The sequence below is a fragment of the Apodemus sylvaticus genome, chromosome 9, assembly GCF_947179515.1.
Source record: "Apodemus sylvaticus chromosome 9, mApoSyl1.1, whole genome shotgun sequence".
In the NCBI taxonomy this organism is placed as follows: domain Eukaryota; kingdom Metazoa; phylum Chordata; class Mammalia; order Rodentia; family Muridae; genus Apodemus; species Apodemus sylvaticus.
Genome location: NC_067480.1, coordinates 40,493,877 through 40,511,459, shown reverse-complemented (window position 1 = coordinate 40,511,459; position 17,583 = coordinate 40,493,877). Strand labels below are relative to the sequence as shown.

Genomic DNA, 17,583 nt, shown 5'->3' with positions numbered 1-17,583 from the left:
AAAGAATGTAAGAGGCAGAAGGTGAGGCCTGTTTCCTGAACATGAAATGGCGGTTACACTCATGACCATAGCAACCGGGGTTACCTGGCTTCTTGTACAAGACTTGCATAAATCAAGCCAGTGAAAACTGCAGCTAGCTGGAAGAGGAACTCGCAAGGTTTCACCCCAGCTGAGGGAACTCATGGCTACCTCATGGGTAGCTAATGGCTCATGGAGGAAGGTCATTTGTCTCTGGAAGTGTGGTCACTGGCAGGTTGTCCATGTTCCTAGGGAATCCCTGTGCATATGTGGGCCACACCCATTGGACTTAGTGACTTATTTAAAATAAAACATGATGGCATGAAGCTGGGAGTGAGACGTGCAGGAACATCAGGGGAGTTGGAGAAGTTGGAATGGTGTGGATGCAAACAGACTACACCAATACATGTGTGACATTTTCAAATAATAAGTAAAAATATATTTTAAAAGTTTTCAATCACCCTGTGAGCTTCTCAGTTCCACCTTCTCTTTTGTATCTTATTATAATAATAAGCTTTTAAAAATATTTTTTGTGTGCATGATTATTTTGCCTGTGTGTATGTGCACCACATGTTTGTGTGTATGTGGTATGTGTAGCACACAAATGCATGTTTACTACATGCTTGTTTATATGTGTATCACATGCATGTTTGTGCACTACATGTTTGTTTGTATGTGTATGTGTACCACATGCATGAATGTGCACCAAATGCTTGTTTTTGTATGTGTACCACACGCATGTATGTGTGTCACATGCCTGTTTAGTGACTAAGGCAGTAAGAAGAAGGCATCAGATCTCCTGGAACTGGAGTTATAGACAATTATTAGCTGACGTGTGGGTATTTGGAATTGAACCCAGGTCTTCTAGGAACAGCAGCTGATGGTGCTCTTAACCACTGAGCCATCTCTCTAGCTCCTAATAATAAGCTTTGTAGAAGTAATGGGCTGGTGTTATGCTGAGGAAAGAGAGGTTCATGCTTCAAATGATCATAGCTGTATTTTAAACACCGCTGAGCATATTTATTGACAAGGCTATTCTATATTGAAGAATGTTTTTGATTTTGCTCACCACGATGGCTTTCCTACCCACTTGAAAAATGTTCCATGTATCTAAGGTAATTTTATTTAGTTGATAGGTGATGCTGGGGTAAATTTGGTTTCGCATACCCCTTCATTCATATGACCCAAGTCTTGAAGTCATCAGCCCACAGTCACACACAGTCCAAGGCAGAGATTCTCCAGGAAACTTTGCAGGAAGTGATGGGGGCTGACAAGGTCGGACAACAACATCCAGAAAATGTTTACTGTGTGCTTGTACCCTTATTGTATTCTGGCATGACGCAGTCTCAGGAGAACTTTGGCCAACAACAATGCTCTGTTATTGTCGTTCTTATTCTACTGTGAAGGAAAGTAAGATTCAGAGTCTGTGATTCAACCAGTGTCACACATTTGCAGAGCAACATTGGGATTTGTATCCCTGATTCAGAAAGCCTAGCTTTTCAGGTCTAGCTTTTCAGCCCTTTGTCAAGTTCCGTGTCCTACAGTCTTATCCACCATGCTAATTTTATCAAAAGCATATTTGACTCCGGGTTCCCATCGAACTCGTTTTTGGAAGAGTTTTCATGTCTTGTGTTCTAAATTCCCCAGCTTGATCTTTAATGCAGTTCTAAAACTGATTCTCCTTTCTCCTTCTTTGCTTCCTTCTCCTCCTCCCACCTTCCTCATACTAGGAATCATCCCAGGGCTCTGCACATGCTAGGTAAGTACTGTTCACCCGCCTTTCATAGAGCCATTCTTGTTGAGAAGCTAATTCTGGTGTTTGTCCCTCTAATCCAGCGGTTCTCAACCTTCCTAATGCTCTGACACTTTAGTACAGTTCCTCATGTTGTGGTGACCCCACCCCACCCCACCCCACCCCAGCCTTAACATTATGTTTGTTGCTACTTCATAACTGTAATTTTGCTGTTATTATGAATTGTAATGTAAATATCTGATATGCAGGTGGTCTTAGATGACCCCTGTACGGTGCCATTCAACCCCCAGAGGGGTCATGGCCCACAGGTTGAGAATCACTGCTCTAATGTGCCACAAAGGCAGCAGAGCTAGAAGCAGCCTGAGTATTCTCAAATTCAACCTCCTTTTCTAAAGGAGGGAATGAATTTGATACTACTAGTATTTATGGAGTGTGTACTGAGGGGCAGACCAGGTTCTCAATGTTGCCGTAGAGCATATCATTCGACACTCATAACTACCCTGAATAGCAAGACAACCACCATTGAAGAAGAGCTCTGCTCCTAGAACTCACTCATCTCTGAGCACTTTCCACTTCTAGGCACTGGTGTGTGTGTGTGTGTGTGTGTGTGTGTGTGTGTGTGTAAAACCATGTTTCAAGATGCAGCCTGTGAGCTGTAGATGAAATTCATATATCCCTTTGAGTTGAAGCATGTGAGGCATGGGTCCATTCAGTGTTTGTCACTCTGTTCAGGGATGCCCAGACTTTCGCAGGGAAACTCCTGATTTGACTGCATTCAAATTCTCTCTGAACACAACTGTCTTAGTTAGGGTTTCTATTGCTGAAATGAGACACTATGCCCAAAGCAAGTTGTGAAGGAAAGGATTTATTCTGCTTACACTTCCATAGCACTGCTCATCAACAAAGGAAGTCAGGATGGGAACTCAAACAGGATCCTGGAGGCAGGAGCTGATGCAGAGGTCATGGAAGGGTGCTGCTTACTTGCTTGCTCTTCATGGTTTGCTTTGCCTGATTTCTTATAGAACCCAGGAACCACCAGCCCAGGGATGGTTCCAACCACACTGGGCTGGGCCCTCGCCCATCAATCACTAATTAGGAAAATGCCCCACAGGTTTGCCTAGAGCCCAATCTTATGGCGGCATTTTCTTAATTAATACTCCCTCCTCTCAAATGACTCTAGCCTGTGTCAAGTTGACATAAAACTAGCCAGCACAACCCAGAAGTGGGAATCAATGATTGTGTTCAGAAAACTTACATGAACCAAGTGGCAGGAGAAACAAGCAAGGCACCACATGCCTTAATACCACATCATAAAAAGTAGCGCCCTCTCATTCCAATGCCCTACATGGTGAACCTGCCCATCTAGCAGCTGTCCTGTCTGGAACAGGCAGCTTTCAGATCCCTAAAGAGGGGAAGAGAAAACTGTGCAAGGCATTTGTTCCTGCCTCTGTCCCAGATGACATGCCACTTCCTTCCTGGGCACATGGTCCCGTGTCTTTCTAAACAGCCCCACCCTCCTGATGCAGTGCCTTAAGCTCTATCTCTCCCCTGTGCTAGAACTCCAACTCATTGGCTACATTTCTTTTCCCCACAGAGCTGCCTCCTAATATGCAGTATACATAGAACTATCAGCCACCTTGAGATTGAAATAAAAGAAGAGAGGAGAGAAGCATCAAAAGCCAAAACCCTGATGGTTTAAAATGTAGACTCTATGACACCATAAGCAGACCCTGGCCTCAAGCGACATTGCATCTCCCTCCTGAGGTCCTCTGGAAGCTCAGGAATGTTTCAGAACCATTTTTAAAGTATATGGTGGTTAACTGTCATGGTCAACTGGACTGGATTTAGAATTCAGTACACCTCTGGGTGTACCTATGAATCTGTGTCTACAGGGGTACAACTGAGGAAAGGCCCACTCTAAATGTGGGTATCACCATGTCGTGAACAATGGATAGAAGAGGGAAAGGGAGAAAACCAACAGAACACAGGAACTCCCCTTGCCTGCTCCTGATTCACACAGAGGTAAGCAAGTTCAACCAGCATCCCTTCCCCTTCATGATGGGTTGCAACCTCAAATTGTGAGCCAAAATAAATACTTTTTTTTATTTAAGATTAAGATTAAGATTGTTCTTGTCATATGTTTAGTCACAGAAATGATAAAAGTCACTACTACAGGGTATGAAGCCTAGGTGAGCATTGTTCAGACATCAGTCATGGATATTTTCTGTGTATTCCACCTACATTACTTTCTTCAAACTTACCATTTATTTTTAATTATCTCACATCTTTATTTCAGTGCATTTACCCTAAAGGGGGTTTTCTTCTGCTACCCTAAAAGAGAGCTATTGTCATTTGCTACAAAAAAAAAAATGGCCAAACTGTAAGACTTTGATTCAACAAAATATTACCTAGCACTAAGAAATGTTGTATACACACACACACACACACACACACACACACCTAATAGGACATGGAGGAAACATAAATATATATCACTAAGTGAAAATGCTGTCTGATACTCTAATGGTAGATACAAATCATTATACATGGGCAGGGCTGGGGGAAACCCTTAGAACAAATTAAGCGAGCACCAAATCCTAATGGACTCTGGGTAATGAGGTTAGCACTGGTTAATCAATTGTACTAAACGTACCTCTTGGATGGGAGATGGTGGTGGTGGGAAGCCAGGGAGTGCGTGGGAAGTCTCTGAACTTCCTGCTCTGTTTTACTGTTAACATAACATTGTGCTAATGAAAAGACTATTCACAATAATAGGCACAAATATAAACAAAGTAATCAAAAGTTCTATTTAGATATTGGAGTCTATCCAAAGGCTCTGAGTCTCATGCCTTCTCTTTTTGTTTACAAGGGAGATTAACAACATTAGGAAAATGTTAGAGACAGATTGCTACTACAATAAGATTTCTGTCTAGACACAATCCTAAGGCAGGAGAGCAAACTGGAAAGGCGAATTCTTCTCACGTGTGGGTCAATGTTATTTAGAAGCACATCCAAGTCCTCCCCCAGCTATTCCAGAAATAGGCGTGGCTGGAACACAACCGCCTGCAGGTGTGTGTTGAGTGAGGCTTTCCTCTGCCTTCTTGGCTTGCTCCTCTGCACAAGTAGACTCTTCCTAGCTTCTGGGGACTCAGGGTCCAGGTAAAGGGCTTTCTTTCTTTTTTTTTTTTTTAAACAATTTCTGCCAAGCAGAGCACTGATTGATAAAGATCAATCAAGACTATGAATCCACGAGGTTTATCCAATCATGGGAATGGATAAAGATAACTCCAGTAGAGAATTTCTGACCCGAGGGAGAGAACAGAGTTCAGCTGAGTCAGGTATCACAGTAATGGGAACTGTTGAGCAGAGGCTCTGGGTCTAAACACACGCAACAACAATATTTAAGGCTAGGGTCTTGCTGGGGTCCTAATATGTCCTTAAAGATTTGATTATCTAAGGGTTCCAGAGAGGGAACCGTAGAAGTTCCTGAGACATGCTGATGGAAAGGGAGCTATGCCCTAGCTCATGAAAAGCTGTCATGTGCTTAGATCTGTTATATGTTGGATCAACTTCTTACAAGTGTTCAACTCAGTATTGTATTCTTTCTTCTAAACAATGGCTTCCAAGTCCAGGGTCATGAAATAAATGACCTGAGATAACCAAGCCAGGGAGGGCCCCAAGTGGGAGTGAAATCACATCCTTCTGACATGAAAGCCTTTGTCAATGTTCCTTAAGACATGGGTGGTAGTTGATACAAGATATTTATGCTATTTAGGTGGGGTTGTTTTTAAAAGGTTTGTTTTTTTTACCATCATTCTTCAATAGAATAAGTAAAAGTTTGTTTCTAGCCATGGGGTCTCAAGTCAAGATAATGATTACTGTGGTTGCTAGAAAAGCAATCATCAGTATTTGTCCTTGCAATATCAGAAAATTAAATTGGTTAGGCTCTGAAGAGGTTATCCATAGGCCTCATATTTGGAATTTTAATTTATATACACATGGATGCACAAATACACAAATACACACACACATGTACTTTCTACAATGAATATACTAGGACCACAGATAACATAATCAACACAGGATGAACATGTTCCAGGAAGGAGAAAGAGTCAACGATTACTAAGCTTCTACTATGTGAAGAGTCAGGTCTTAGCCATGAGGCAGCTTCAAGAGGGCTCTGTAGATACTGAGTCTCTTTCATCACATTCAAGTTAGCCTTTCTATAAATAGGAACATAATTTGATCTAGCTTTCTCAGTAATTGTGTAGACAACTTGAAACTTCATAGACTAGTACTGAGTATTTGGCCCATTGCGTATCCTAACCCAGTACGGCTGTTTTTACTGTTTCTCTTAATCCTAAACATCAAGTATGGAATTTAGTTTCTGTCCCAGTTAGCTTCAACTGCCAACTTCACACAGCCTAGAGTCAGAAATCTTTATGAGGCTTAGCATGGTGGTACACACTTTTAATCTCAGCACGTGGGAGGCAGAGGCAGGCATATCTTTGTGAGTTCAGCCAGGTCTACATGTTAAGTTCCAGCACAGCCAGAGCTATAGAGAGAGATTTTGCCAGAAAGAAATAAAGAAAGAAAGATGAAAGAAAGAAAATAAAAGAAAGAAAAGGAATTCTCATGAAAGCAATTAGCTGAGTCTAAAATTATGTATCCTTTTATGGGACAAGAGGTAACTTCTGGATGCTAAAGTTAGGCAGAGCCTGTATGTTCCAATTCCCCACCTTTTCTCTCTGATGGCCTCTACCTGTTACTTAAAACGTAAATTATTCTTAGGCCCAGCAAGACAAATGCCATATGATCTGCCATATGTAGATTCTAGCTTTGAAATTTTAGATTTGCGGGTTTAATTTGGGGTCTATAGAGTCAGGAAGCTAAACGGGCTTCTGAGCAGGGAAGGGAAGAGGCTTTAAGTGATGAGGGGCTAATAGTACACATGTGATACAGACCTAGAGAAGGAATACCTGGGATTCAAGGTTTAAGTAGGAGTTGGGACAGTGAGAGAGGAGAGAGGAGGATGGAGAGTGAGTTCACCTAATCTGAGGATGTAGGAAAAACATTACAGAAACACACTCAATTATTAAGCTAATTGTTAAACGCAACTGGGCGATAGCTGGAGAGCTGGGTCTGTAGTTGAGAACATATATTGTTCTTGCAGAGGACTCAAACATCTGTGTCAGGTGGACCATAACCAACTGTATCTCCAGCTGCAGGGTGATCCAATGGCTCTGGTGCACACACCCATGCACAAACACACACATACACATGACTTAAAAATAAAATGAATCATTCAAAATGTTTATTAAAGCCAAGTGTAGTGGCATGTCCCTTTAATTCTAGCACTTGGGAGGCAGAGGCAGACAGATCTCTATGAGTTTGATGCTAGCCTGGTCCACATAGTGAGTTCCAGGACAGCCAAAGCTATATAGTGAGACTTTGTCTCAAAAAAAAATATTAAAAGGAATTTGAGCACAGATGACCTGCATGAGTTGACAATGCTTTCCCCCAGAAGACGTGGGCTATCAATGAACCTATCAATTGCCAAGACTGGATATCTCCCTCCAAGTTATCAGTCATGGAGACTCTATGTAAGGATCCCTCAAACTACACAGGTTATCACTGTTGTTGTTATCATAACTGATGGTAAAACCCTTTTGTTAGAGATGCAACACAGTTGAATTGTAGAACAGAGGAACCAAGCTGGAACTCACCAGAAGCTTCCTCCATTTTGACTAATTTCAACAGTACCAGAAGAAGGCCGCAGGGAGGGACAAAGCTATCAGTGGTACTGCCCAGTGCTGAACCATGCTGGTCTGCCAGGAGCAAACACCCACTAGTGCAACAGTGGCATGAAGGTTAGAGGGATAACCAAGAACTTTCTCATTGGATGTGAGCCTGTTCCTCATGAGAAAAGTCATACTTGGTACTATAAACGTGGTCAAAACCCCACAGCCTGGGAGCCCAAGGAACACAGTGAGAAACCTAATACTGTTGTTTCACTTCATGGATATACTGTCCAACTGCCTTCTAAGTATCTCTGTTTATCCCATAGGCTAACGTTCTCATCTTGGCCAAAGAAGCATCTCTCTGCAGTGCACAGTTGATGCAGAGACTTTTAACCGATCAACATTCTGAGGATAGGTGACCGTTGAATTCAAGCCTATCAACCCTTCAGTTCAAGACTCAGGAAACACTGCAGAAAGCGAGGTGGAAATAATGCCAGAGATGGATGATGGGAGCAGGGCTCTGAGATGCTGTCTTCTGAGCATGGTACGGTCACTGCACTCATAAGCTCACTGCTGCTGTGGTTGCCCACACAAGATCAAGCCAACCGGATCATTCAAGCATTCTAACAGGCACTGGTAATGGGACTCATAGAGTTATAGAAAGGGAAAAAAGGAGAAAATATGAAGTGGAGGATATTCTCGGGGAGTGGGAAGGGGAAGTAGGGCTAAATAGGATCAATATGTATTCTATGTATGTATGAGATTGTCAAAGAACAAACAAAAATACGCTGAAAATGTAATTTACTCAATTTTGTCACAAGGTTGTATTCTCCCTGTGTACACCCACTTTTGCTTTTCACATACAAACAAGGAGGTGTCAAATATGTACTATACAGATGCGAATCCTGGCTTGCATACAACACATCTTAGGGTGCAGGATGCTGTGTGCTTGGGCACACAATATTCACTTGCCGGCTCCTTTAAGTCCAGGCTCATCTCCATCTGTGCTTTCTTCCCAGCAAAAGTACTGGCTCATTTCCACTTTTAGTACGACCCCTCCATCCCTCCCTCCCCCCCTCCCATCCTCCCTCCCCTAAACTCAAAGGACAGAGCTGGGCTTCTCCAACACACATGATCTTGTCTATTCCCCCATGTTCATCTTCTCGCAGGCTCTTTTAGAGTTCACATTTCACAATTTCCTGCCTTCCCAGCTGTATTAAGTAACTCTATATAAATGACTGAGCTTGAAGCCACACCCAATAAATCCTCCAGTCCAAGATTACTCCAATCCAATCCTCCAAGTGCAAGATTACTCTAGTGAGATCATCACGTGAAGAGTGGTCCCTGAGTCGTGACCTTTCACATGGGGTTGCATATCAGATGTCCTACATACCTGATATTTATGTTACAATTCATGACAGTTATGAAGTAGCAATAAAAATAATTTTATGGTTGGGAGGTCACCACAACATGAAGTACTATATTAAAAGATCTCAGTATTAGGAAGGTTGAGAACTGCTGATGTGGAGGGTCAACAGACAATTGATTTTAGAATGTACTATACAGCTGTCAAGACAACAGTATCTTCCCCAAACCATCCCTGGTTCTCTGTCTCTCTGTCTCTCAGTGTGTGTGTGTGTGTGTGTGTGTGTAGGAAAAGAGATAGACAGAGAAAAAGAAAGCAATGTATCCTGGTATTTTTACAAGCATGGTGTGTGCATGTCAATAATACACAAAAATGCACTCGACTGTGAGATTTGAACATCTTTATACTATCACCCAACAGACAATGAAAGCATTAATAAGGGCTTAGGATGAAGAAAGAGTCTTTGGAGCTTCCAGTTTAAGCAGGACTGTTAGAAACTGAATTAGAAACTTTGAACTAAAAGTCAGCAATGAAAAATCTGAAGATGGCAGCCATCTTTACTGGAATGAATCTGTATTCTTCAGTCCACAGTGGTGTCTTGCCCATCAGCCATGAAGGGCTTGCTCCCCTACTCTGATATGTGCATGGCAAAAAGTCACAATTACACCAATCATGACTACCACCAATTTAGAGTCCCTATAAACACGACAGAGTCCATTCATTTGTTAAGGACACATTAGAATACTATGTATGCTCTGTCTACTGGGACAAGCTGTCCAGTTGTGAGAGAAACCTTGAAGAAGGACAGGGTGCCATTTCTTTCTGCTTAGATTTTAAGAGATCCCCGTGGACCCTCCCAACAATGTCATTTGTGAACTGAAACTCTCAAACCAAGAAGGGATCTTGAATCATCTAGACCCAGTCATCTGCATACTTCCCTTCTAAGGCAGCCCACACCATTTTGCCTAGCTTTGATAGAACGTACTTCATAGTATCAAAACCCAAGTTGACTTCTGTGGAAATCCCTCACTGGCCCAGGCACTGGGTTTTGTGACCCTTCTTTCAGACAACATGCTTTCAGCATCGGATGGCAGTGATTTTGATTTGGTTTGGTTTTTTTGTTTTTGTTTTTTTTCCTCCTAAGCATTCTTTTTTTATTTCAATCAGCCTGACTGAGGATACATCCACTTGAGCAAACATTTCATCAGTTAATTTAGAATGTGAAGTACATTCTGGGTACTGGGCTGAGAGTTAATGATCTAGTGAAGAAAAGGCACCCACAGGTTGCTTCCTTCTGAGATCTTAGAGTCCCTTCCATAACGCTTCCCTTAGATCCAGGCAAGTATCCCTAGCTTTAGGAGGTTAATAGCTGTCCCCTCTACAAGCACACGGGTCCACAGAGAAGGAGTCTGCAAGGTCAAGGAACCATGGGCCTCTTCCAGACTGTGCTCCAATTCCCTGGGAACCTGGAATTCTGGCCTAGATATACACGAGCCTGCTCCCAGGACCTGCAGGATTTTCTTCTTCATGTCTATGAACTTCCCTCCTAAGCTAGAGGAGTAGGGGAAGAAGCCACTTCTCAGGGGATGATATGGACAGAACAAACAAGAGACTCAGAATGGCCTGAGGCACTTTCCATTGGCTAATGCAGAATTCAGACAAATCTAAAAGTTGTAAATTCAAATTCATTCTCCTGGTAGCTCTGAAGGCATAGTAGTCAGGTTGAGGGGGTAGAATAGATTGTATTTAACAGTTTGATAGCTGGCTTTATTACTTTATTTTTGTTGTTGTTGTTGTTGTTTTGGTCTTTTGGATTTTGTTTTTTTCGAGACAGGGTTTCTCTGCATAGCCTGGCTGTCCTGGAACTCACTCTGTAGATCAGACTGGCCTCAAACTCAGAAATCCGCCTGCCTCTGCCTCCCAGAGTGCTGGGATTACAGACGTGCACCACCACCACCTGTCTGCTTTATTACTTGTAAATATTTTAGCCTGTAGTCCATGAGCTTCTACTATCATCTTTGCCTAAGATCTGTAAGTTTTAGGTATGGCATTGTTCATTGTGTAAGGAGAGGATAATATAGTAAGCACACAAGGAAATACAAAACAAACCTGCCATTCCTAGAAGAATAAATGCACTATCTGGTCCTAAACTGCTCTTTTTGATCTCCGCCTTGGAGTTCTCAGTGCATTTGGCAGGTTCCCCTTCACCTTGTAAAACCTTTATTCTACGGTCCAATAACCCACTACACTGGCTAAAACCTTCCGCATTGTTCTTGCTCCGGGTGAACAGAGCTTTCAGGAAGCTAGCCCCACCGAATATGAAAGGCACTCAAGTTTGTTAAATTCCCCAAGACCTATTTCCTACTTTTCCTTAGATTCAAACTCTGCAGCCCTTCCCTGTGCTGCTCTGGGCTGCACCCTTGGCTCTTAGCCCCACCTCCACGTTAGCCCCACCTCCACGTTAGCCCCACCTCCAGGCATCCCGCAGCTTCCCACAGAGCAAGTGGCTTCACTCTTTGAGAAGGCACGCTTTCTCTCATCTCTTCTGCTGCTTCCTATCAAAACTCAACCTTTCAGCCAGAATCTGTTTCTTCTCCCTTGGTCTTCAGCAGCAACAGAGAAGCCTTCCTGACTAATTGGGGGGAAAGTAGCAAATCCCTGCGAATCCTCCGTTCCTGTCTTTCTGAATAGGTATCCTCCCCCAACCGGCTGTTTGGAAACCTGCGTCTTTCTTGTTCAGATAATAAAGACATTCACTCAGGTTCATCGTCTGTGTGCTCTTGATCTCCGTCAGACCCTGTGATGTCTGGGTTAGGCTGTGACATCCTAGAGGACTGGGCGGCATCTAACGTGGGTCTCTCAGGCCCTGTTCAGCAAAGCTGCAGGTTTAAGCTGGCCCTTAATAAAGACTTTGGTGCTCGGAAACAGAGACACAGCACTCTGGGCCTAGAGCATAATATGTGAGAGAAGCCATCCATGAAAGTCCTCAGCCTTCCTGACAGCCTGTGAGCTGGGGCACACTTTTACAAAGCAAGGGAGCGCTGTCGTGCACCTGAGAGATAATGAACAGTAACAGAAGACCGCCACAGCTATTCTCGTAGTATCTGACCTGGTGTTCCGAGTCACCCTACAAAGCCGGGAATCTGAGGAAAGACACCATTCGACCATGTAATGAGTTCATCACTCCAATTGAGGCCATATGGCCTCAGGCAGCCTCAGCTTACCAACCAAGGTGCACTGTTCTTCCAGGGGGTGGGAGGTGGGGGGGGGGGGATCAGACAGCATTAGCCACAAGCAGAGAGTGGGTGGATATACCAAAGCCCCTGTCATCACTCTCAGGGGTCTTTGAGCACGGTCTTACTGGAACACATGCCTGAGAGGAGAACAAGATGGCTACTCGGGAACTTTTCAGCATGGCGTCAACAGGTTCTCAAGGCATCTATTCACACCCTATCCTTCCTTCTCCCAGATCTCTTCCACTGTTTCTCAAATATTCTAAGTCTGCTCACGTTTGGACTTGGGGGTCTGTTGTTTGAATGGAACACTCCCCCACCCCCCACCCCCACCCCCGAATCTGTGCCCGGCCAGATCCTCCTCCTCACTTAGGTGTCAGCTTGGACCCAGCACTCTCAGGAAGGCTCTTCCTGTTTGTCTCATGGAATGTGGACACACGAGTCTCACTCCTTCCTCTTCCTTTATGCTTAACTCTACTCTCTGTCTGTTCCTGTCTCACTTGTTTCCACTGTGCTTCTCCGTCTGAAACCACCTTGTTTGTCTACGAGTTCACCTGCCCGATTCCCCGTCCCCACGGGCAGGCCAGCTTCAGCACCGCCCAACTCTTCCTTTCCTGCTTCCCTCACAGATGCTTACCCCTGGAGCCAAGGCACGCTGTGGCTTCGCATCCACGCACATGAGCGAATGGATGCGAAGTCCTCTGTGGAAACCTGCAGGTGTGACCTTAACAACCCTCCTGGAACCCCTCACCCTATGACCGTAAGCACTGCAAGGAGAGATCAAATCTTTATTTTTGTCAATCTTTTGGATCCTAGAGTAGCGGCACATGAGAGCATGGTGTGTGGGAGGGGAAGTTTTTGGTTCCTTTGTTTGATCATGGAAAAGACCAGCAGTTTGGGTGGCAGATCACTCCTCTCTTAGACCAGGTAGAGACAACTGCTTCACAGCTCTCTCCTCTCTCTCTCTCTCTCTCTCTCTCTCTCCACACGCGCGCACACACACACACACACACACACACACACACATACACACACACACATACACACACACACACACACACACACACACACACACCTGACCACTTACTTCTCTATCTCCCTCTCTTTCCTTCTCTACGCCCACCTCTCATTTTTCGTCTTTCTCTAGAGGACCCCAGCCTCTCTCTTTTGTCTTCCTTCCTCATTGAAATTCTGTGAAGAAAAGTGAGAAGAGTGGAAACTGTGTTCTCCAATCTAACATGGCACACTTTTCTAGTTACCAGTGTAACACAGTCCCATTAAAACAACTTGGCTCTGACAATCAAGCCTCCCAGACATGATAATCATCTTTAAGAAGTACTGGATTTGGTCTGGCCTCAGTGCAGACACAGCGCCTCCCACCCTCCCCCACAATAAGAGAACCCATTCCTCTAGTGATGTTAGCTTTTTTTATTCCAAGCTCCGTGTATGACACATAGAAAAGATGATAAACAACAAAAGTCCCACTGTTAATCAGACCTTGAACCACAAGAGGGCATTTCATAGTATTGCTAATGATCTTTTCCCCTCTTTTTCCAAGAAAATACAGCTTTTCCATGATTTTTTTTTTAAAATGTTAATCATATGTTAATCTCTTACAAGGTATTTTCACACTTCTGGGCTTTCCTACCAAGGAAAGATAGGGGAAGCAAGTAATATCTGGTGGAAGTTGGAAAAGAGGCCTAGAGCCATAGAGTTATTTGAAGAATACTTCACAGCAGGTGAAATATTATCTCAGCACACGTTCCAAGACTTGCTGTTTTCTAGAGACAAGCGAGCTCTTGCCAGAAGGCGCGTTTCCAACAGCCCCTCTGATATGCACACATGCGCCAGCCCATATGGGGGAAGGAAGAAATAGTTTAGGAAGTTAATAAGCAAAATCACTCTATGTTTTGGAAAAGCTGAGGCCCCCTGAATGAGACAAACCCTGGCCCAAAGTGAGGCTCACCTTAGCCACAGGCTCACACTCAAGAAGCTTGGTCCTAGCAATGGAGCTATGGCCTGAAGAAAAGCACTGTAGTGAGAACTTTCTAGTCCGACAGCATTCCCTTTGCTGCCTCAGGTTATCATAGTCTAAGGAGGAGGAGCCCAGTCCTCAGTCTTCTGAGATTCCTGTTCCCTATTTCCTTTCCTAATGCCCAGGCTGCAGCCTCTGGCTTCACCAGTCTCTAAGTGCTCTGCCCATTCAGAGACATGGGGAAGAAAAAAATGAATGAAATTGTCAGCTAAGCCTGCAGCTCACAATGTAAGCAAGAACAGGGTTTATTGGGAATACCAATGCAGCATCCTGCTGCACTGACCCTATCTGAAGACCCAGACTGTTGAAAAGCTCGCTGAGGTGAGCACAGAACCCTGCCCACCTCTCAGGCAATTGTTCCCTCGCCTGCATCACTAGCCAGACCTGATGTACAGGTGAGCCTTTTCTACCTGGGACTCTTTGTTACATGTTTTTACAAGTCAGGACTGATATCAATTAGCACATCTGTCCAGCGGACACCTGACAGTCAGTGGACTGACAGGAGAGCTGTCTATGGAGGTCTGAATAGATAACTTGCTTGACTCAGAAAAAAAATCTCTGCTCCATGCCATGGATGGGGAAAGTTTAAGGGAAGGGAAGGGAAGGGGGGAAATCTAGGAAGATTTTTTCACTTAAACTCACTCTGACTTTTAATAAGGAAAATGTAAGATCGCCAAGAAGTATCTTGGGAGACGGAGGTAGTCTCAAAGAGACAAAACAAAACAAAAACCAAACAGAGGATTTTTGTACTTCAATCCGTGAGAATAGGAAGCAAGAGCATAATCTTGTCACAGTTTCAGGAAAGGAAGAATTTGAATGTGGAGCTGAATACGGGTTTGGGGTGGGGGTGTGATTTTACTAGCAAGAAACCAGCTAAAAGTGTTTTTTAGCAACAAGCTTGAAGGTCTCTCTGAGGTTCCTATCTCGGTGCTTCTAGATCTTCTGTTCTGAGGTGCTGACGGGAGTTTGGGGATGAGACTGAAAAGGCAAAATCAAAGGGCACCTGAGCTTGTTCCCAAACCGGCTCCCTGGGCACCCATTGGTCAGCTTCTCCACCAGAAACTGAGAAACTCTACAGCCCTTGATACTAGACACAGCACCATAGTCCCTGGGGCAAACAATTAAATGGCAATCTGCTTGGCCTGGAGATACCACACACCAAAGCTGGGCAGGGGGAAGAGGACTCACCTGTTCTGGTCCCTGGAAACAGATGCGGCAGAGGGGAGTCCTCATGCCACTGTCCAAGCTACTTCCTAGAGAGTAGCAGTCCTCAGTTTTCTCCTTACAGAATTCGTCAGAGGAAGCACTGCCGAGCAGGGAGGCAGGTGGCCCCGTGGCTGGGCTATCCCAGTCATCTTCCACAGAAGGAGGCAGAGGTGGTGGAGGTGGCAGAGGAGGGGTCTCCCTGCCCACCGCTTCTCGGGGGCCCCTCCAGCCTGCCCACCCCCCGGCACCCAGAGCCGGAAGGGTGTTGTTGTTGGCCGCCACACCAGGGAGCTGGGGGTCACCGTGCATGGGCAGGGGCGCTGGAGGGGGGCGCCTCAGTAGGAAAACCTTCAGGTCATTGAAGAGCATTCGGCAGCGGCACTTGAGGAGACCCTGGTGGCGCAACATCTGGGGAGCTGGGGTGCACAGTCCACAGCAGTACCAGCCACAGCAGCAGCACCACCACCACAGCAGCCCACCCAAGGGCATGAGCATGTGATAAGGAAGCAGAAGACTGGAGAGGGGCAGCTAGAGTCTTTGAAGAGGTGGGTAGGGTGGGGCTTGGGGTCCACAGTGTTCCCGTATTATGGAGAAGCCTCCTTTCTTATTGGCTCTTCTTATAACCCCTCCAAGCAGCAAATAAATTACCCCCTAGACTGACAGCTGTGAGTCAATGATTCTGAACGCTACTAAGGAAATGCAAAGTAAAAAAAAGTTTTTCTTGCTCCAGCAGCCCCGCCCCAACCTCAGACTTATTTCTGGCTGCTGTCTCTTTTCTGTCTTTGACCCCAGAACACTACTGGGAGCAGGGCAATAGAAGAAGCATCAAGGCTGGAATGCATGATTAAAAGTTCCCAAAGACAGGGTTGCTAGGTTCTTCTCAAATCTCTAGGCTGTTGGTAAATCTCTTTTATACAAAAGAGTGGCTATAAATCAAATTTGGAGCAGCTTGGGGAAGCCAGCTCAGTAAAGAATTGGGAATTGCACGTGAGAGAGAACAGACAAACTGCTTCAGGTAGTGTGTAGTGGTTGGGGGAAGGCAAGATTGGGTGGGGATAGAAGTTCTAATTCTCTTGGGCAGAAAACCGGGGCAATTAACCCCCAGCAGCACCAGAGTTGCTTTTAAGAGAGGAATTGGGGGGGGGGGGTTGTGGGTGAAATTGGGCAAAGAGCTTCGCCTTGTGCTTCGCCTATGCAGCCAAAAGGCTACACAGAAAAGGTGGGATATAGGGCGGTGGACCAGGAAAGGATGGAGGGAAAAGAGATCCTTAACCCTCCGAGGGCTGTTGCCTTCCAGAGCCTAAGGTCCGGAATAGAGGAAGGGTGTGTGTTTGGGGTTGAGAAGGTGACAGAAGGATCAGAAAGAGGAGGTAGCAAAGAGGGGCGTGTGGGAGGGGACAGGAAAAGGGAATAGTTACATGATCTCAGCCCCCAGCCCACTCCAGCTGCAGTCTGTAAGTCGGAGGCCCCTCCCCTTGGTTCCATCAAAGGTCCCTTCGGGCGAGGTTCCAGAGCTGGAAGACGGGCAGGTCCGGGCTGGAAAGTGGCCTCGCTTTCCCCTCCTCGTCCTCTTCTGGGTCGCTGTCGCCCTCCTCCTCCTGCTCTGGGTCTGCACGCGCCCGGTGGTGCTGCTGCTGTGGCGGCAGAAGCGACTGCTGGTCGGCGTCCTGGTGTCTCCCAGGCGGGGGCTGCTCCGGCTGCTCCTCTGGCTGCTGCCCGCGGTCCAGCGCGGTCGCGACTCCAGGCTTCATGATCCTCCTCCTCTTCCTTCCCGAGGGGCTGGCCCTGAGCCCCCGCGCCCGGGCAGTGCTGCCATGCAACCAGAGACAAGGCAGGCGTGGGGGTAGGGGCGGTGAGGAAGTGATGGGGAGAAGAAAAAATAAAATAATACTAATGGAACAATTCAGTTCTCGGATAATCAGGAAAGAGTGCTTCTGGTGGGTGGGGGTGGAGGAGGGCGGCTGCCAGGTCCTGTCGACAGCTCTGCCCCCGCTCCCCCCACCTTGGGCGGCCTCGGCCCGCTCTTTGCTCCCACCCCCACGCCGCCCCTCCTTCCTCCGGCTGCCTCTGGCTGGCTAGGCTCGCTTGCTGTTGCTACCTCTCGCAGATGCACCAAGGTAAGGCTTGTTTGCGGTGTAAGCTGAAGGTGGGAAAGAGGAATAGAGGCGGTGTGGTCAAGATGGTCAGACAGACGGCACTTGGCTCCAGCTTGGTCCTGGAGACTCCCCAGA

The 17,583-nt window shown here is 45.7% G+C and overlaps 1 protein-coding gene across 1 annotated transcript in view; it reads right to left on the bottom strand.

Moving 5' to 3' along the window:
* The window catches only part of Marchf4 (membrane associated ring-CH-type finger 4), a 105,062-nt gene extending 89,215 nt beyond the window's left edge, over positions 1–15,847 (bottom strand). Inside the window, exon 1 of the mRNA XM_052193232.1 lies at positions 15,335–15,847. Coding sequence (XP_052049192.1) covers positions 15,335–15,847 — 513 coding nt within the window. The remainder of the gene's footprint in view (positions 1–15,334) is intronic.
* Between the last annotated feature and the right edge of the window lie 1,736 nt (positions 15,848–17,583).